This window comes from Rhipicephalus microplus, unplaced genomic scaffold (assembly GCF_043290135.1).
Source record: "Rhipicephalus microplus isolate Deutch F79 unplaced genomic scaffold, USDA_Rmic scaffold_41, whole genome shotgun sequence".
In the NCBI taxonomy this organism is placed as follows: Eukaryota; Metazoa; Arthropoda; class Arachnida; order Ixodida; family Ixodidae; genus Rhipicephalus; species Rhipicephalus microplus.
In genome coordinates this window covers 3,546,755-3,568,419 of record NW_027464614.1, presented here as the reverse complement: position 1 = coordinate 3,568,419, position 21,665 = coordinate 3,546,755, and the positions used below count along the sequence as shown (strand labels likewise).

The following is a 21,665-nucleotide window of genomic DNA, read 5'->3' as shown; positions in this document are numbered from 1 at the left end:
ATATATATATATTTTGAGTAACAATATATACTTACGCCCACAAAATGCGTGACCGATACCTAGTGACGGCTGGTGAATAATCTATCGCAGATGGAAATTGAATAATAACTCGTAAGTTTTAGAAAAACACGTCGCCTTGCCTACCCAAGCGATATATATATATATATATATATTATGAAGTCTTCGTAGTCTTGGTATATCTCATATATATATATATATATATATATATATATATATATATATATATATATATATATATATATATATATATATATATATATATATATATATACTTATATATATATATATGAGATATAACAGACAGTAATGCCAAAGAATGTGCATGGGAAGTTATTAGAGCCAATGGTATGTAAATAAGAAGAAACAAAAGTGGATGAAAAAATAACCAGCCGTGAGCAGGAATCGAACCTACAACCTTTGAATAACGAGTTCGATTGAACGCGTTATTCGAAGGTTGTAGGTTCGATTCCTGCTCACGGCTGGTTATTTTTTCATCCACTTTTGTTTCTTATTATTTACATTCCGTTGGTTCTAATAACTTCCCCTGTACATTCCTTGGCATTACTGTCTGTTATATCTCATTAATATTGTGTTCAAACATGGAAAAACGAGCCCTTAGGTATACACTTCTTTCCCTTATTACATACATATATATATATATATATATATATATATATATATATATATATATATATATATATATATATATATATATATATATATATATATATATAATGTAGAGAAGCCGCCGAACACTGAAATGGGTCGAACTCTCAAGTGCTTTCTAATGGGTCTACCCAAAAAAGGATGCCGCTCGCGCTGAGAGCCCCGGCTCGGCCGTTACTGTCGCCGTTGTGTATGCTCGCTGTGTGTCGGCTAATAAACGCCTTAACAAATATATATATATAAGTGAACCGAACTACAGAAGTTTATTACACACACACACACACACATATATATATATATATATATATATGTGTGTGTGTGTGTGAGCCGAACTAGAGGAGAAGGTTATTACTCGATTCGTGGCGCATACAGAGAGCAGCTCTTAACGTCAACCGCTCTCGGAACCCTTCCCCCAGTGTATACACACGGACTGCACTCCACGGCAAACAGAGAGAGGGGGGGGGGTCATTAGTCACCCCGCGAGTGCTTTGAAGACAGCCGCTGTTACGTAGCTCCGCAGTGACCACTGAGGAAGGAACCAAGTCGGTTTCGAAACATCGGGTTTTTTCAAAACTTTTGGTTGGAGTCTAAATCATCTCCCAGTTTCATACCCAACCAGACAGACTTCTGTCGAATGTTTACATTCAAGCACTGTAGATTAAGAAAACGTTGGGAGAAACACCTGTGTCACCGATAGGTACTGCCTTAGGCGGTGTGGTGGGCGGAAAGGGAGCTCTCACGGGCGAAGAGATATCGGGTGGCCTTGCTCTAACACATACCTGTGCCTGAGGACTTCGATTCCTTTCGAGGAAGTTTTTTTTGTGACAAAGTCAATAACGAGGTCTTGTGCACTTCAATCGTGGCTGTTTCTACAAATGCACACACCATCGTACAATCCTTGGCAGGCTCTTGTGCACTTCAATTGTGGCTGTTTCTACAAATGCATACACCATCGTAAAATCCTTGGCAGGCCAATGGATCTTCTTTATTTAGTACAGTTCAGTGCAAAGCGTTTTCTCAATTATCAGGAGGCAATATATTTCTGTGCATTTGAAGCATGTTAACGAGTGGAATTTTGTGAATGAATACATTAGAGCTGGCAATTTTTCATGCATGGCAGGCACATAACTCATGCCCGTCCAATGCTTTGCGCCAGAGTTATCAATTGCGGATGCTAGTTATCGCATTAAAATTTTGACGCTGTATTATCAGTCTTTTATATAAAAGAGGAGAAATAAGAATAAAACATATACTATGTGGAACTAGCTCAAACATGTACTGTGTAAGCAGCATCTGAATTCCTCATATTCGTAGGAAATAAGGCTCAGTAAATTCTACGGTGCGTACGAGGCTCTCTTACCTTGATGTTGGTCTTCGCTCGGGTACTTGGTGAGCCAGGAAACTATAGCGAATAAACAAGACCAATGAGATGGTTTCATGTTTGGCAATATATTCCTAATTACTGCAGTCGATCGCGGTCACCTTGTCGCCGGGACTTGCCATGTTCCGGGTGACCTTGGGGCGTGTTATCCTTGCTCCACCTATGTCGCTTGAGGAGGAACGGGGTTGTGGGGACGGTGGCCTCTACAGCAAAGCAACGAAGGTTCAACTGTGCGGTACATTGCTTTCGACGACTACAAGCGTTGATATAGTGTCACGGGTTTTACCTTTTTGGCCAGGTTCAATGGCGTCAACGTGGTCGGGGGCCTAAATAAATCTCCTTGAAATATCTCGTCGATTATGCCTTTTTTCTTTCCTATGACCTGGCGTCAGCACGGGGAAAAAATGGCTTCTTCTTCTTATTTTTGTTGATCTGTTGCTCGTGGCGCCTACCCACTATGGGGGGTTGGCCAAGTATTGAGTGGTTTTATATAGTGATGTGCGGTTTTAAAATAGTGGAGGTTATATATTAGCAATAGTACAGATAGCCTAGAAAATTGTGGTGTTTGATCTGGTGCCTATATATGTAAAAAAAAGATTTATTCTTAACTTTGGTCACTAATTTAATATTTTATACGTATATATTGTTGTAGACACATTAGGAGAATAATACATAAATATTAATCAACTGATGAGTTTCATTATTACAGTGCCTGACAGCCGCGCTATTCTCGCACTTGAGAACACAGAGATGGAGGCTCCAAAGCGCAAGAGGACAGGCACAGATAAATCCATACCACTACGACGTAAAGGTATTTATATAAGTGTTTTTCGCATTGTAGTAAACCACCTGCAGATTATAAATCAATGGCTTATTGTATCCAGTTCACCACAGAACGCGCACAGTGGCGAAGGTGCCTGAGGAGACCTGCATTTGTCGAAATATAGATTCTGTACCTTGCAGCGCAGCTTGTTTCTCCCGGCTTCTTCTTCTTTTTGAATGCGCGCCATTTACAAGCGGTTTCTTTGTGGCATTGAAACACTGAATAGCTGGTATGCACATCGATTATGACTGGTCACAAAAATATATCTTGCATGAAAATGATACGCCTTCAATATGTGGTGCACACTTGAACTGAGCGACTTCACAGTGATGAAATGTGTGGGTCAGTTATTTACTTGATAACATTAGTTCTTTTCAGCACCACCCCAGTCCCTTAACCCTATACCAAAACGGCACACGAAATGTGGACGTATTGATGCGAAACTTTATTGGTAGTCCTGAGGTGCACCGCTCTATGCGCAGCGGGCTGCTCTCGCGTTGGGACAGTGAGCTCAAGCCCGACTGCCTCATCGTGGGCCCTTTGGACGCGTTCCACAATTGAGCCCAGGCATCCGGGGCTTCCGATAGCGGATAGTCACTTGCCTTCGTTGATTTGGTGTGATAGTTTTAGTTGGCATTTCCCTCCATATTACCTGCTGTATGACGGAACGTTGTGCCTGTTAGGCACTCGGTAGTTTTGCCTGTAAAAAAGGAAGGTAGGACGGCCAGTGAATACGTGAAAGCCTTGACGCCAGTTTGTGAAGCAGAACTTAAGCAGCTTCGCTCTAGTGGGGCCAAGCCTGAAAAAAAGCGTTGAGCTGGGTCACCTGCTTTGTTTTTTTCAATCTTGTTGTTTACTTGCTTATGCCTCTTCTTTGCCTTTATGTAGTTTCTTCTTCTATTTAAATTATTTTCTTTCTTCTTCTTTATTCATATATCTCTCTCGCTGCTTCTGGTCTTCTTTTCATTTATTTCTTTCTGTCTGTTGCTTTTATGCTCTCGGTTTCTTTCTATACTACGCTTCGATCTCTCTAATCATGTCTCTCCTCCACACCCTAGCATGTCTCCTCTGCACTGTCACTTTCCTTTCTGACCCCCTTGCTTTAGTCTACAACGCCAGCCTATGTCATGCTTAATTGCCTCGTTAAACGATGGGAACTCACCACACTCGCCTGCGGATTGCGCGCGCTCGGCTTCGACTCCCGCGTTGAGAAGAAACATATCTTGCCTAGAATTTATCACCTTCTACTTCTTTCTATCTCTTCCTTTCTCCCCCTTTGATTATATTTCTCGCACGTTTTTGTGCTTGATCTCTCAGCCACCACATGTATTTCAACCCTAGACAGACAAACAGGCCAACGTGTTCTGGAAGCAATACAGAGGGAGGAGAGGACATCTGCTTTCTCTGTACACGCCCTAACTATTAAAGACAGCGATTGTACTTTCGGCTCTATGTGCAGAAAGATGACCTTGTTGTAAGTAGCTTGGCAAAATCGTCATCGTGCGTGGCAGAGAGAGCATCTATACAGCGCACGAAGTTGTCACTGCCTTAAGCACTCTCTGAACATACCCAGACCGGTCTTCACTCAATTGCGATGTGCCGGTGCCATTGCCTTTTCATCATTGAGCACATGGCTGGTGCTGCACAGCATCTAACACGAGTAAAGAGCGGTGCTTGAATCGATACACTGCTCTACATGGCGAGGCACCATGAGATGAAGCCTTTAGTGAGCGAAAATTGCACAGTAGCAACAGTTGTATGGAATCTCACCGGGAGATGGTGCTCGAATCCGTGACGCATGCTGACGTAGATTCTCGTCATCAAGCCATCCCTACTTTTGTAGGTTCAAACAGGGTAATCGCGAAAAAAGGAGAAATGACGCGCTAAATAAAGCACGCAACAAATTGTTGCCACTCCACTCATACTTCTCAGATTCAAAAAATTTCGTCGAAGTCAACCCCTATTTGATGATTACGTCAATTACCAGAAATCTGGTTCTACAAAACGAATCATCAACATAAAGACAGTATTTTCTTCTAAAGAACAATACATAGTTGAAGAGTCATCTCTTTCGCACCAGCCTTTCACCTCGCTGGATTCGCAGAGTTCGTTCGCCGAAACTCACTTTTTTTCAGAATCTCAGTTAAAAACAGCACAAGTAAAAGAAGCAAGGTCATGACACATTGATGAGGCAAGCTCAGGGTGATTTAAAACTTTTTACGTTATTAGCACGTACAGCCAAGATGCATTGTTTCCCTGCGTCATCTCAATGCTACTGGTATTTCACGTCATGAATCTTGAGTGCGCTATTAAATCAAATAGAAATGTTGTGAACAGAAGTTATGCACTCCAAGTTTTCAAAAAAGCCAACGCAAATACGCTTGACGACAAGGAAGACTCCCCGAATGTGCATTCTATGGTTAGAGTGCATGTTTACAAGTTTACGAACACGTTTTGTGTGTGTCGTTGCGGTGAACTCAGTGTGCAACTTCAAACTTGTCGCGCGCAGATAGCATTTTGAATACCATTATTGCCACACTACCAGCGCGAACGAAGTGCCTGTAGGGTTCTTCTGAACACGTTGCTCAATTTACTCTACGATCTCTCTTTTCTTTAAATTCTTTTTCAGCCCATCTGTGGTGGTCTAGTGGCTAAGGTATTCGGTTACTGACCCTCAGGTTGCGGGATCGAATCCTGGCGGTGGCGGCTGCATTTTCAATGCAGTCGAAAATGCTGTAAGCTCGTATGCGCACATTTGGGTGGACGTTAAAGAACTCCAGGTGGTAAAATTCCCGGAGCCCTCCACTACGGCGTCTCTCATTATCATGAGGTGGGTGTGGGATATTAAACCCCACATATATACATAAATTCTTCTCCACCGTAAAGGAAGAACAACTAAAGCGAACGCTATAATACAACATTAAGATATTTTATCACTCATGATCTGGAAGAAATTTCAAAGTGGGGGCATTGACAGGTATTCATGATGCCCCATCATTTCATTTCATGCACAAACAACCAAGCACTGAAATTCTACACAATAAAAACGTTCGTATACGAGTTACTGCAGCCTCATATATATTTGGCAGCATAGTTGGTCTGAACATTTATAGATATTTAACGCATAAATACACCAAAAGACAGAAGAGAGGACAGAGCACTTCGCCATGTCTTCTGTCGTGTAGCGCCGTCTTGCGCTAAAAAGTAGTACCATGGGTTCCTACAGCCTCGGTGCCAAGAAGCGATAATATTTCGGCAATTATTATTGATGTCAACACATCAGTATGGAGCGATGTTGTCCGCATATACGTCGCTCTATGCATATACACCACTGGACAAATGATTTCTGTGATTTTCAAGCTGTTACTAAAGTTTGCATGGTAGGCGCAGCAGTAAAAGCTATTTTTCTTCTGCGCGATGTTTGTGAATCTCCTACTATCTGGTTTAACAGCTTTGTCTATCCAGTGGTATCGCTTTTTGTTGCGTCCACTTCTTGCTTCTTCAATGATAGTTGCAGCGTGAAACTGTATAGATGTAAATAAATTATATTGAACTAGTTACTTTTACCTTCTCATGTGTAGGGGTACATTTCAGCATTGACTTCGTTTCTGCACTCAGAAGTTTTCTCCTTTTTCTAAGTTTGTATACTGCACTCAATGTACTTCGCAATGTTTCATCTAAGATTTCACTATTTTTAACGTATCACATTGTATATTTACCCCATCTATGACTATGCAGATGCAATTTATGGTTTATTAGCGAAACAAAATGGACAATAGTTTTCTAGCTGGGATACATGCGTGCTTACTTGAACGTGCAACGCAATCACAGGATCCTCCCAAGAATGGTCCACGGTAATGTTTAGCTTGCCGTCAGGTCTCACAACAAATGACCTTCCTGTGCAGCCCGATGAGGTCATAATACCAGATATGACGTCGCAGTATCTTCCCGGGGGCAAAGAAGTTTGAAGAACTGCATCTAAGCGGAATTCCTCGTTGTTTATGGCGACGAAAGTAGCATTTCCGCGACCGAACGCGATTGCATGATAGCCGTTGTCCCACCAGTTAGTGACAGACGAGAAGCCTGCCACGTTGTGCAGCTCGACGAGGTTGTAGATCTGTCTCCACCTGGATCATAATGAAATCGCTAATAAGTACACAACATATAAGCACTACGCAATTCATATAGTGATGGCAAAAATATATTTCTTCAGATGGCAGCCGAGAATGTTTCCATGTTAGATATGGCCATCTCCGTGTTAGATATGGCCAAGCTTAGTCCACCTTGTTTGTGGTGGCGTCATCGCATACGTTGCCGTCGAAAATTGCGCCGGCCTTTTTCAGTATCAATATCACTTGCAGTATATGACTCACTATAGTTCCCATTGTCACTCCCCTTCAGGGGAACGTTCTGATAGGTTGTACATAATTTTCTCCGACAAGACAAAACATAAACACAAATAAATGACGATAGCTATAGCGCGAGAACAGTTATAGCGCGAGAAGTCGTCGTTTTGTTCTCGCGCTATAAGTATCGTCATGCCATACCAACTAGCCCAAGCTGCCACACTTACTCTGTTTCCTATGGTTGGGCAATCTGGATTGATTGATTAATATGTGGGGTTTAACGTCCCAAAACCACCATATAATTATGAGAGACGCCGTTGTGGAGGGCTCCGGAAATTTCGACCACCTGGGGTTCTCTAACGTGCACCCAAATCTGAGCACATGGGCCTACAACATTTCCGCCTCCATCGGAAATGCAGCCGCCACAGCCGGGATTCAAACCCGCGACCTGCGGGTCAGCAGCCGAGTACCTTAGCCACTAGACCACTGCAGTGGGGCAGGGAAAGGGGGCAATCTGGATGTCTCACCGCCACGTTCATCGCAGTAAACAAGGCCTGTGTAAGCTTTTCCGACTCAGCACATTTCCTTTCCCTCCCCTGTACCTCGTCAATGAAAAGCATGCAATGCCTTTGGAACTAAGAGTTCAAAAGTATTTTTTTTTTCTATTTCAGTGCTACAACGAATTCCGAATCGACACGGACTTTATTCCCGGCAGTCCCAATGTATTTCCTTACAGTTCTTGCACAGGAATAAGTTAATACGTCACTTTCCCGAAGAAATTTGGTGGTTAACGGTGAACGAATTTGTAAGAGAAGACACAGCAGCAGCCGACTGTATGTGTAGTGCCTTTCCTGTTTCGATGCTGCTTTCACGGCCGCTATACACTACGTTAAGAGCATAAGGGTTGTTTCTGGCAGCACCGCTTTGTTCACCAGCTCATCTACTCCACTATCATTTAATTCTCTCACTTGCTATTTCTTTTCAGTAGTTCGTTGACAAAAAACGTTCTTGTTTTCTGCATTCTTAACATTTGAGCAATAACAGGCACTGGGTTGCCTTCACAATGCCTCAAAATTCAGCCATTTGATGGAATCACCAAATGTAGCATGCGCATCGCTTTCTCTCATTTTGTCTTCCGCGTTTCGTGAACTCCCAGCATGTTGTATAATCATTTGTAGGAACTGCATTGCGTTTTGCATGCGTTAAACAGTACAGAGCAATTATGCTGGCGCTAGCGCATAGATGAACTCGGTAGCGTGAACGCGAGCAGATCACGTTCATGAAGCTTTCCTCTTTCCATGTTGGTGCAAAATCATTGTGCCGGCATGATTACGAGTGCATAATACTTTATACAGTCCTCAAGAAGGCAACCTACCTCCAATCCTTATCCCATGCATTAGGTAAACGAAAGATTATTTAGGATCTTGAGAATTGTTTTGTTGGCAACCTCTTCTACTACGTCGTTTCTGTCTGCATAGCTTGCACAAGATTTTAGTGCGTTATTAAAGAAAAGTTCAACAACGTAGCGTTTTGACGCACAGAGTGCACTGAAATAAATATCCCAGCATGGAGGAATTGGGTACCAGTCCTTTAAATGTACCATTGGCTCCGCGTGGCAATCAATCTTCAATAAACGCATGCAGCCTAGATAGTAAACAATTCTATTGTTTCCTTGGCTGCAGCTGAAACTGAAGAGAACACCATTTGTCACAACGGCACTCAAAACATCGATTCGGTAAGTACTACTCACGAGAAGAATGCGTGCACAACATAAAGGCACAAGTTTGACTGGGCCGATACACGTACCGGGATTCTATGAACCCGGCTCCAACCGATGACGTGTGCAAAGGTGTCATCGTGAGACTGAGAGTAAGGAGGAGAAGGAAAGCAGGTGATACGGCGTTGCATAGTCTTGTATAATTTAGTCATCATCATCATCATCATCAGCCTGACTACGTCCACTGCAGGACAAAGGCCTCTCCCATGTTCCGCCAGTTAACCCGGTCCTGTGCTTGCTGCTGCCAATTTATACCCGCAAACTTCTTAATCTCATCTGCCCACCTAACCTTCTGTCTCCCCCTAACCCGCTTCCCTTCTCTGGGAATCCAGTCAGTTACCCTTAATGACCAGCGGTTATCCTGTCTACGCGCTACATGCCCTGCCCATGTCCATTTCTTCTTCTTGACTTCAGCTATGATATCCTTAACCCCCGTTTGTTCCCTAATCCACTCTGCTCTCTTCTTGTCTCTTAAGGTTACACCTACCATTTTTCTTTCCATTGCTCGCTGCGTCGTCCTCAATTTAAGCTGAACCCTCTTTGTAAGTCTCCAGGTTTCTGCTCCGTAGCTAAGTACCGGCAAGATACAGCTGTTATATACCTTCCTCTTGAGGGATAGTGGCAGTCTACCTGTCATAATTTGAGAGTGCTTGCCGAATGTGCTCCACCCCATTCTTATTCTTCTAGTTACTTCAATCTCGTGGTTCGGCTCTGCGGTTATTACCTGCCCTAAGTAGACATAGTCTTTTACAACTTCAAGTGCACTATTACCTATCTCGAAGCGCTGCTCCTTGCCGAGGTTGTTGTACATTACGTTCGTTTTCTGCAGATTTTTTTAAGACCCACCTTTCTGCTCTCCTTGTCTAACTCCGTAATCATTAGTTGCAATTCGTCCCCCGAGTTACTCAGCAATGCAATGTCATCGGCGAAGCGCAGGTTACTAAGGTATTCTCCATTGACTCTTATCCCTAACTGTTCCCATTCTAGGCTTCTGAAAACCTCCTGTAAGCACGCGGTAAATAGCATTTGGGAAATTGTGTCCCCCTGCCTTACACCCTTTTTGATTGGTATTCTGTTGCCTTCTTTATGAAGCACTATGGTAGCAGTTAATCCCCTGTAGATTTCTTCCAGAATGTTTATATATACTTCATCTACACCCTGATTCCGCAGTGTTTGCATGACGGCTGATATTTCTACTGAATCAAACGCCTTCTCGTAATCTATGAAGGCTATGTATAGTGGTTGGTTGTACTCTGAGCATTTCTCTATTACCTGATTGATAGTATGAATGTGGTCGATTGTTGAGTAGCCTGTTCGAAATCCTGCTTGTTCCTTTGGTTGATTGAATTCTAATGTTTTCTTTACTCTGTTAGCAATTACCTTTGTAAATAGCTTGTATACTACGGAGAGCAAGCTGATCGGCCTGTAATTCTTCAAGTCCTTGTCATCTCCTTTCTTATGTATTAAGATGATGTTAGCGTTCTTCCAAGACTCTGGTACTCTTCCCGTCAGGAGACACCTCGTAAACAGGGTGGCTAGTTTTTCTAACACAATCTGTCCTCCATCTTTCAGCAGATCTGATGTTACCTGATCCTCACCAGGTGCTTTGCCCCTTTGCATGCTCTCCAAAGCTTTTCTGACTTCTTCTATCATTACTGGTGGGATGTAATCTGGGTTACTGCTAGTTCTTATAGTATTAAGGTCGTGGTTGTCTCGGCTACTGTACAGATCTCTGTAAAACTCCTCCGCTATTTTAACTATCCTATCCATATTGGTAGTTATTTTGCCTTCTTTGTCCCTTAGTGCATACATCCGACTTTTGCCTATCCCAAGTTTCCTCTTCAATGCTTTGACACTTCCTCCGTTTTTCAGAGCGTGTTCAATTCTCTCCATGTTATACCTTCTTACATCACATACCTTACGTCTATTAATCAACTTCGAAAGCTCTGCCAGTTCGATTTTGTCTGTTGTACTTGACACTTTTATGATTTGACGCTTCTTAATTAGGTTCTTCGTTTCCTGGGAAAGCTTGCTGGTGTCCTGTCTAACTACCCTGCCTCCAACTTCCACTGCACACTCCGTAATGATACTCGTCAGATTATGATTCATTGTATCTACGCTAAGGTTGGTTTCCTCACTAAGAGCTGAGTACCTGTTCTGCAGCGACACTCTGAATTCCTGTACTTTCCCTCTCAGTGCAAGCTGATTGATTGGCTTCTTGCGTATCAGTTTCTGTCGTTCCTTCTTCAAGTCTAGGCGAATTCGAGACCGTACCATTCTATGGTCACTGCATCGTACCTTGCCAATCACTTCCACATCCTGCACGATACCAGGGTGTGCACTCATTATAAAGTCTATTTCGTTCCTTCTTTCGCCATTAGGGCTCCTCCATGTCCACTTGCGGTTTTCTCGTTTTCGGTAGAAGGTATTCAAAATCCGTAAATTATTGCGTTCTGCGAATTCTACTAGTAGCTCTCCTCTGGCGTTTCTAGTACCGATGCCATAATCTCCTACTGCCTGGTCTCCAGCCTGCTTCTTCCCTACCTTTGCATTAAAGTCGCCCATCACTATAGTATACTGTGTTTTTACCTTACTCATTGCCGATTCCACGTCTTCATAGAAGCTTTCAACTGAAGCGTCATCATGGCTGGATGTAGGCGCGTAAGCCTGTACTACCTTCATCTTGTATCTTTTATTCAGTTTAATTACAATACCTACCACCCTTTCATTAATGCTATAGTATTCCTCTATGTTGCCAGCTATGTTTCTGTGAATTAGGAACCCCACTCCCAGTTCTCTTCTGTCTGCCAAGCCCCTGTAGCAAAGGACGTGCCCATTTTGTAACACCGTATAGGCCTCATCTGTCCTCCTAACCTCACTGAGCCCTATTATATCCCATTTAACACCCTCTAGCTCCTCGAATAGTACAGCTAGACTTCCTTCACTAGATAAGGTTCTAGCGTTAAACGTTGCCAAGTTCAAGTTCCAATGGTGGCCTGTCCGTATCCAGAGATTCCTAGCACCCTCTGCTGCTTTGCAGATCTGACCGCCGCCGTGGTCAGTTGCTTCGCAGCTGCTGGAGACTGAGGGCCGTGAGTTGTTTGACGTAAGCATGTGGGAGGTAGTGGCCAGATACTGCACCAGGGTGGCCAATCCTTCTCTGGTGAGGGAGTGCGTTCTCGGCGGTGTTTGCCGGTGAGGCCGCACACCAGGCCTCTTAATGCAGTTCCATCAACACGCGGATTTTTTTTTTAATCCGGTTGGGAACTGCGCGGTACCGGGATTTGAACCACGGACCTCTTGCATGCGAGGCGGATGCTCTAACCACTACGCCATCGCCGCATCGGTGTATAATTTAGTAATAGGTGCAAAAAGGGAACTTAGGGTGAGCCATGACTTAAAGGAGAGGGGGAAAAGAAGGAGGAGAGAGTGTAGCTTATAAAATAGCATTATAGAATAGCATCTACACAGAAATGGGAAAGGAACGTCTTTTTGTATACAAATGAATGTACTTCCGCGCAGACAGTGTCTAGAGGAAGCTTGTTATCCAGACGAGTGTGTTCTCTTACCTTTTGAAAAGAGAAGTAAAGAAATAACCAAAATGAAATGTAACACAAGCGGTGAAGACAAACAAGTTGAAGGCTGAACGGAGTGGATAGAAGTTGCCCCTTACCCACAAAACCTTATACGTTGAAAGACAAACGTTGCGTCAGCGTATGAGGGCGTGTCGTACATTCAGCCAAAAAGGAAATGGCAGAGATTTATCCGGCAATGCACACTGGCCGCAAAAAACGGCAGAGAAGAAAGGAAAAGTTAAGGCAACTTCGCACCAGTAGTACAGAGCTTGGGATAAGAGTGGGGCTGGGGAGCTATGCAGGATGGGCCAAGCTTCTTGGGCAGGCAAGTTTGCTTTGAGCTCGCCCTTCGGCAGCCATGGCATCAAGACATTAAGTGATAGCAGCGTTGATAAAAATGGCTACAGAGCTGTTAAGAAAGGCACGAGTCATCGCCACCCTGGCAAAGCCCAACGTCGACCTCTTCCTTATTAGAACTCTCTGATCCCAAGCCCCGATTTTGATAGCTTGCTCTTCGTCGTTTACACTATACTCAACGACCACCGCGCACCAACAGTGACAACTGACGACGGAGACAACTAATACACAAGAGTTCTAAGCACACACTCTTTGTTTATGATTGAAAGTTCCTTGTCAGTCCTTGTTGAATTATCCGGGTTTTTTCTTGTGCCTGGCTGCCCAGCGATGTTTACGACGCTTGTTCCGCATTCGCGCCTTTGAACGCATTACCTGTGATGAATTTGTGATCTACATAATCGGGTTCTGTTCGCATGAACAACGATGATGTTGACTATTCCACAATCCCGTACTGTAGCCTCCGTTTAACAGTTGTCTTAACTTCTTTTTCTTGGTATTGTTTGCCTCAAAGCACCAGCCTCTTCTATTTGTCTTCGTCAGGTCTCTGATTTGCGGCTGTGGTCGGGCATTCCTCGCCTAAATATTATGTCACCCACATTGCCCTCAACCTTCACGTCTGCAGTTTTCTAGAAGATAATTTCGAGAAGTACAGCCACGGCCATGTCTGCGTAGAACACGCGAGAAGCCGCTATTTGCTCTACGGGGCCAAACCTTGAGGCGGTAGCGGGCTCCGACGTAGTCAGTCTGACAACTACGCAGCCCATGCTTCTGATACAGCACTTTAGAGCCCGAAACTGCCTCCAGGTTTCTCACTGCAGAGCAAAAGCCGGCTCCTTGCGTGCTCTACACAGACTTGGCTGCAGCTGTTCAAGGTGCTTCCTTCTGTGTCTTCATAGTGTTCCTCCTGTTTCTTTTCGCTCTATGAAGTGGCCTCAATTATTTTTTCGTCGGGCACTTCCACGCACGGCAGTCTGGACGGTATAACAACTGAGTTTGACAATGTCGTCTTGTACACATCCTCATTACCTCATGAATGGCCTTCTGGACTCACAAAGCCTTCTCGTTTTCGGTCAGAGGAATGCCTACACCGGCGAGCACCGGCGTTGTTGCAGATGTCTTGTCATAAGCTTTAAGAGTACTGCATGTTGACGAGAATTCTGAAGTTGTGGAAAGTGTCTTTGAACTTCGAGGTTCCTATTCGGTGTTGATCTTCGATAAGAAATTCAGACTCTCTGCTTCCAGATTGTCACTATTTTTCCTGAGGTAGACTCATCTAGCGCGTGGGCAATAATATCGCTATTCGGTGCGTAATAGCTGGACGGCGGTGACTCCGACGGAGAGAGCTAGTAATTTTTTGTGCTTCTGTTCTCATGCAATGTTTCGTTGAATGCGAAGCATTTCTTGGTTAATTTTGGCGACGTATCTATCTATCTATCTATCTATCTATCTATCTATCTATCTATCTATCTATCTATTCATCTATCCAGCCTCCTACGACTTTCAGCTCTGTTAGCCGTTTCAATGATTGTATCGATACCAAACTTGGTATGGAATAACATGAATGTATATCGTGTATAAGTAACTAGTCATACCATGAAAGTCATGATATCAATGTCGTGAATCTCATGATTTTTATTTCAATGTCTTGCTGCTCTTGCGCTTGTTTCGTTCACATGACATCTTGCAGAACTGGTATGGTATGGCATCACTGCATGGCGAACAAGTGGCAGGCCCTAACGTGGAAATCATGGCATGCCTGTCATGTAATACCATGTTAATCATGACTACGCCATACGCTCATGGTGCGCTCACGGTCGTTTCGCTTGATTCACATATACCAAATTCGGTATTACGCCTCGTGCATGAATGACAAAGGTATGTGACTGGTGCAGACATGATAATCATGAGATGCGTGTCATGTAAGAACATGACTACTTGCCACACTCAAAGTGCCAATACACTTCGATGTGATCCGGCGCGTGTTCGTTTTGAGCCGTCATGCTGGCAATGCCGCGCCAGGTGCCGTGTGCGCCACGCTGCGTTGCTTTGGCGCATGCACGTCTAAGTGCCCGGTGTCTCTCTGTCAAGAAGTGAGGCCGACGCAGTGCTGTCTGGGTAACGTCATCGGCGAGAAACGCAGCATGTCGCATTTGGCGCCGGTTGACGCCGTTCCGCGCCGACGGACGCTGGTCGCGCCTGGCTTCAGACTACGTAGTGTTCGCGTTTTGCTAGCGTAGCGTCACTGTACCCGTGGACTCGTGTCAACGTTACATCTGAGACTATTGGGCCCTTCAGGATGCGCTGGCAGCCGTTTCACTAGCTTATGATATACCAAATTTCGTGTTACGTGACGTCAATGAATGACGAAAGTGTAGGACAGGTCCAAACATGATAATATTGAAATGCGTGTCATGTAAAACATACCTACATGCTACGCTGATACGGCGGTCGCGGCCGTTTTGCTAGCTCAGCATATATAAAAGTTGGTATTACATGACGTAAATAGACGACGAAGGTAAGTGGCATTTTCAAACATGGTCATCATGACATGCGTGTCATGCAAATCTCAACTACATGCATGCTACGCTCATAGCACGCTCGCGGCCGTTTCACTAGCTCCCATATACCGAATTTGCAATCAGGTGACGTGAATAGATTACAAAGATAAATGGCAAGTCCAAACATGATAACCGCAACGTGGAAGTAATGCATGGCATAATTTACATCTGCCTTGTAAGGCTGTGCTGATTTTGAAGTGACATAACAATCTTTCTATTCGTTCTTTGCATATCATCGATTCGCACTGCACGTGGGATCTGCAAACTTTGTTTGCAGGTGAGCGTGTGAAGTGTTCAATGCATCTTCGATCTTATACTCCACTCTCGCCCTTGCTAGAATGGTCTTATGCTCATAAATCTCGGCTTCCTTTATCTCTGCTTCTAAATGATCAATGTAAACCGTATTTTTAATCTTCTTGACAATTCCTCTGCGGAGCTCGTGCTGTCCGGTCAAAATTCGGCAGATATTCTACAACTCACATATTGGTGGAAGCGTGAGAAAGCACTGGCTTGCCACGTCACGAGGCGAAGTCAGAGTCAAAGCACACAACAGCAACGAAGATCTGCTCAACGAAGATACGGGCATCGTCAAGTTGTCATGCCTCGCCATCTGGGTCGCTGGTACGACAAGACCTCGCACATCAGCTTTACCCACGGTGGTTTCACAAAAGTACACTAGGCTACGGACGCAGCCACAGTATGGGAAGTTCATTCCGTCTCACATCCAACGGCCATGCCTTCCGGGCCTTCACGGCACCGAAACGTTGAAGAAAGAACGAGCCCCCATCCCCATGGTGAAGCCCATCGTCAACATTTTGTTCTGATCTCAACCCGCAACGATGATAGCGTCTCTCGTCGTCGTTTAGACAATGTTGAACAGACATAATATGGACAGCATGTAAACTGAAATCGTCGTTTCTACTGGTATGTCAAAAGGCAAAGAAACTCGCACTTCCAATTTGGTGTAGGCCGTGCTTTATCACCGGTATATACGGACACGCGCTCGTGACACCTAACGAAGGCGGCAGTCAGTGTTTTCAAGACGACTTTGTAAGTAATTTAACCTGTGCCCTGAAAACAAAATGTGACTCTGCAGGCAATACGTGTTGTAGACTGTTAGCGGTGAACAAAGCGTTGGATGTCGACAATATGATCATTACTGGGACGCGCTGTCTTTGATACATCACGCTCCGAGCTTTTCAACCTTATCCCTGGTGGTCGCACAAGCTAGAATAGGCTTGCATTCTGTGCGAAATTGTAACACTCAGGTGCGTAGTAAAAAAGTTAGGAAGAAGGTGTGGGGAGGGCTCCTTTTTGCTTTTGGCAGGGGCACCCCCTTCAAAGGGTCCTTTTTTGCTCTCTATGCTTTTTGCTCTCTATGAAAATATTTCGCAGGGTGGGTTGGGTGGGGCACGAGTTTGGGCGCTGCCTCTTGGCTACGCCCACGGCTGCAATCGCGAAGCTTCTTGAAAACCAACTCCAGCGATTTTTTATGTTAGTGGATCTAAATGAAATTATCTGGGTACGTTATTTTCCACATTTTTGTCATTTCAGTCAAATTATTTGCTTGAGATATGCGCCGATCGTTGGCAAATGAATTTTCAAGATAGCCTCAAAACACTCACCTGCCTTGCCAGAATTATTGGCAACACTGTCAGTGTGACGTCATGTTTGGCATTGCAACTGGGTCAACGAAAGTGACCCAGTCAATAGCACCGCTAACTTTGGCCGCTACGGCGTTTACTGTACATTCACTGTGTGTTTACAAGGCGACGGTGGCGGCGTTTGGCACAAAATAGCTTCCTTCCTTCCTCTGTGGTGTTTGCCCGCTTGGCTCGGCACGCTCGCCTTTGAATCACTCCCTGCTCTTCCCGGTATTCACTATCTTCATATTCCGCGCCGTCGGACAACTATACGACCACCGGTTCTTACCAAATAGTACGCCATACGTAGCAATTCACTCGGTGACGTTACGATATTGGTATTGCGCATTTTTGCTTATTAAAATTATTTTCGAGTTTGCTGAGCACCTCGGCTATCGGGCTCATGACAAAATTGCCTCAAGAACAAAGCGAAGCAATAACGCTGACATGGTCAAAAATCGCCGGAGTTGGCCTTCAAAGAGTACACCATGCTCTGGACCTAGCATGGCTAACAGTCTTTGCAGGTCGACTGAGGCGGAAATGTTGTAGGCCCGTGTGCTTAGATTTGGGTGTACGTTAAAGAACCCCAGGTGGTCTAAATTTCCGGAGCCCTCCACTACGGCGTCTCTCATAATCATATAGTGGTTTTGGGATGTTAAACCCCACATATCAATCAAATCAATCAGTCTTTGCAGGTCGAAACTCGTGGCACTACGAGCATTACCTGTGCTCACATATCCATCCGCCTCCACAGGTGTTGTCGCTGCGTCGAACTACGTTTTGTATGTTCCACGCAGCATCGAACGGCGGTCCAAACCAGGCATTCTGGTCAACACCACTGCGGAAGTCGCGGGGCCAGTGGTAGCTGCTCATAACGCGAGGCAGTCCGTACGGCCACGCTAGCATGAAAGCGATGGCCATCTTGTACAGTCGGGGTTCGAAGAACGTCAATATATCCGCGCCGCCAGCTCCGTGACCCCGCTGGTTATCATGATTGTCCACGAAAGTGAGAGCGTCTCCACCCGGAAGGAAGCCCCAACCCTCGCCAAAGTTTCGAAGGTACTTGAGGAGCTGGTTTGGTCTTTTCCTGAGCACTTCTCCTTCAAAAAAGCGAAAATAAAGTATGTTATAATCACTAATATATTACTAATGTCCTACGTAAGGTATTTCACCACTTAGGTCCCAACTTCTGCAAAACGAAGTTATATTTGACTAGGATATGTATTTTGCTTTACATAAAACACATTACGAATCGCAAAACAAAAGGAGCGTGCAGAAGCTTTAGCGTCATATGGAGAGGTAAAACGTATCCACTCATAAACAAAAGTATGTTACAGGTTAGAACCGCTTTTAAATAAACATGGTTCTCCTCTGATCATCATGACATTCAGCACAATTTACTAAACACTGTGCGAACCCCCCTCCTCTGCTTTTTTTTCGGTGTGCGGTATATAGTGCGATTGCGGTATAATTTAGGCCCAATATAGAGCACAGTGCCCGTATGTGAATGCATCCTGTGGCCGATGGTGCCTCATACAAACGTCACCGTTGGTTTACGGGAGCTATCGGCCAACAACAACATACCATGCAGCAGTCGCAGTAAGCTCCTATGATATTGAGGATGGACCTCTGTGTGAAGAGAAAGCAAGTGGCAACGTCACGCGAGCCCTCCCATATCTTTTCGTTGCACACTACTGTAACGTTTGGGCGTGTTGTTCACAAGAGCGTCTGCTTTGCGCTGAATTCGTTCTTTCGCCGAGCATGGAGGGTGGCCCAATCACCGTTAAAACTGACTGGCGAGCCGCATGCGGCCCGCGGCCCATACATGACTGTTTTTTTTCTCCTATGTAATTTATGAGTTTGTGACCGCTCGTAAAATATTTATACGCGTTTGCATTGCAATGAACTCTTCATCGAATGAATATTCATTTAACGAACATTTCATACTAACGAACTTTTTAAAATCCCTAGTGGTTTTCGCATGCATTATACGCAAAATGTTTCAGTAAAAGAACTTTCTGAATAGCAAATATTTCAGTTGAATGCAATTATCTGCAGACCTGGGCCTATTTTTGAGATGAATTCACTGAAGTTTTGCGTTCTTCAGTAGTGGCGCAGGCGAACAATGGCGCCCCCCAAGCACCCATCCGTCAGCGGCGCTGCTACATCGCTCGTGCATACCATGACGCCGTGGCAAAGCTGCCGTGTGGCTGGTGAAAGCACAGCCGCGCTAGCCTGCAACTGCGCGTTCGTTTCTTACCATAGAGTTAATATACTTCTTACGGCTTTCACAACGGGTGTAGTACATGCCTCTTGCCGCTGCTGTGAGTGGGATGCTGCTACCTTGATCCTCCTCCGCCACTCCGTGCAGCGTGCGCAACGCCTGCACATGATTTGTGGCACGCTTCTTCACTTTCCATGGGTTGAAAAAAACAAGTGAAAAACAAGGAAAGATGGTCCTCGAAAACAGTGCGCGTGGAGTCACGAAAAAGTTTTCTGCCGTGTGCTCTGGGCTGAGGATGCAAGGTCATGGTCGCAGCGCCTATACCGGCGACGGCTGGTGAAATATACTCAGAAACTTTGCCATTTCTTTCGCGACGTGTGAGAAGGCCATAAATAAAGAAGCGTGTGCAGGTGTAGTCTAGGCTGGCCGTGGTGAAAACTAGGCGCGCGTGCTTCAATCGCATGTGCGGAACAATGAGGCATAGAATTTTTTTCGGTGCTTGTCCTGAACGTAAAGAAGCAGAGGGTGACAAACAAAATGTATTTGCTGAGGCATGTTAAAATCCTACATCTATAGCCGAGGCTAAACTATAGTAGAAAGCTCTGAATTTTTGTGATACGGCAATGAGCTCTGCCAGAGGGAGTGCATTGAAAGCAGACAAGCCCTTTTTGTAACAGCGAGGACACTGAAAAGTATTCACTGCCAAGTGAGAGACCATCTGATGACTATATACAACTTGTGACGAGCCGAAAGGTGAAGAGACGTAACACCAGGGCCTCTGCGTGACGGAATGAAGGAGTACCGCACAAGCCAGGGACTAACGCCATCATTTTCGTTCCTGTTGACCCTCACGGCAGCATGAAACGCCTCAACAAGCCATCTGTTTCGGTGCTGCTGAATGAATGAAATCATGGATATCCGACTGAACCCCCCCAAGTACGTCATGGCGATTGGTGTTTTGCACACGACTTCACTGAACACACTACAAAACTTCACAGAACTTGATGAAATCAACCTACGTCCTACATTCCAGGGGGCTCTAACGACGTCACCGGCGTAATCTACGACGTTGACGCTGCGATTTCAAGCTCCGACTTGTGTGGCCTCATCAAACCAGGTTGCGAAGCTACCATCATCGCCAAGGTTGCTCGAAAATAGATTTCAAGGCCGGCTCCATACCTTCCTGTGTAGAGGTGGGCAAATTCCGACATTCGGCAAGACCATTTGTGCCTAAGCCACTGCAACTCCACAACTGCATGAAACAAAGTCACATCAGAACCATATGCGAAAACACGCGAGTATTTTTTAACTGCGCTAAAGCTTATTGCCTCGACCTGTAAAGGCCATGCCCTGAAATGTTCCAATTGTGATGAGCCCCACGAAGCCTCCTTAAAGTAGTGCTCAAAGAAGGAACAAATGGCGGGAGACCTTACATCACATTGAGAGGATGCGGAAACCATCAGAAAGTGGCCACGTCAGCGACAACGACGCCGCAGTTCATTCAAGAGAAACATTGCCTCTGCGTCTATAGCACCCCTTGTACGCCCTTCTTCACTGACTCCCTTGTCAGCCTGACCCTTCACGACCGGTGTGAATTCTGATTGGCCTATATTTTCGAAACCACAGTCCCACGTATGGGTGACAGCTGGTCTAAACGACAACACCGAGAAAGGCATAGGCACATCTTACGCAGCTTGGCCTTCGTTGCTGAAGTCGCAGCGACGTGCTGAGTCACAGTACAGCGAACACTAACCCCCGTATTCACAAACGCTCCTTGACTCGACCCTTCACTCGACACGCTCTTTGAGGAGCGTTTTCCCAGTCACAAACCACGCTTCACTTAAAACGCTTCCTTCACTTGAGAAGATCTCGAGTATTTTCTCTAGACTGTCACGGAAGCAATCGACTTTCGTTGAATCATCCCTCGAGTGAAGTTTTTGTGCCAACATCGCGTTCATGGCAGAGTCTGTGTCGCTTTGACGGCGTTTCTAGAGCAATTAGGCTGCCACCGCCACGTTCTTTCGACAGAGATGGTACGTGATTCCTATGGAGCTGTCTTCGAACGGTTCGGCAACTGCTACTGTGGCACCGGGACAGGCGACCGTGGTGTCAAGATGACCACTCGCTTGTGTCATGGTGTGTTGTGTCCCGTGCACGAGCCAGTGAACGCTCGAACATATATTTTGCGACTGTTCAGCATATGCTAGCGAACGTCAGCAACTGATATATTAGTCGACCATTAACCGATGACGTTGTGTTAGGTCCTTGGCCTGACGCCAGCAGAACACATGTGG

At 45.1% G+C, this 21,665-nt stretch overlaps 1 protein-coding gene across 1 annotated transcript in view; it reads right to left on the bottom strand.

The window, feature by feature from the left end:
* Positions 1 to 3,385: 3,385 nt before the first annotated feature.
* The window catches only part of LOC142786992 (pancreatic alpha-amylase-like), a 52,303-nt gene continuing 34,023 nt past the window's right edge, over positions 3,386 to 21,665 (bottom strand). Inside the window, exons 7-9 of the mRNA XM_075884610.1 lie at positions 17,872 to 18,247; positions 6,700 to 7,018; positions 3,386 to 3,591 (exon numbers count right to left, since the gene is read on the bottom strand). Coding sequence (XP_075740725.1) covers positions 3,571 to 3,591; positions 6,700 to 7,018; positions 17,872 to 18,247 — 716 coding nt within the window. The 3' untranslated portion in view covers positions 3,386 to 3,570. The remainder of the gene's footprint in view (positions 3,592 to 6,699; positions 7,019 to 17,871; positions 18,248 to 21,665) is intronic.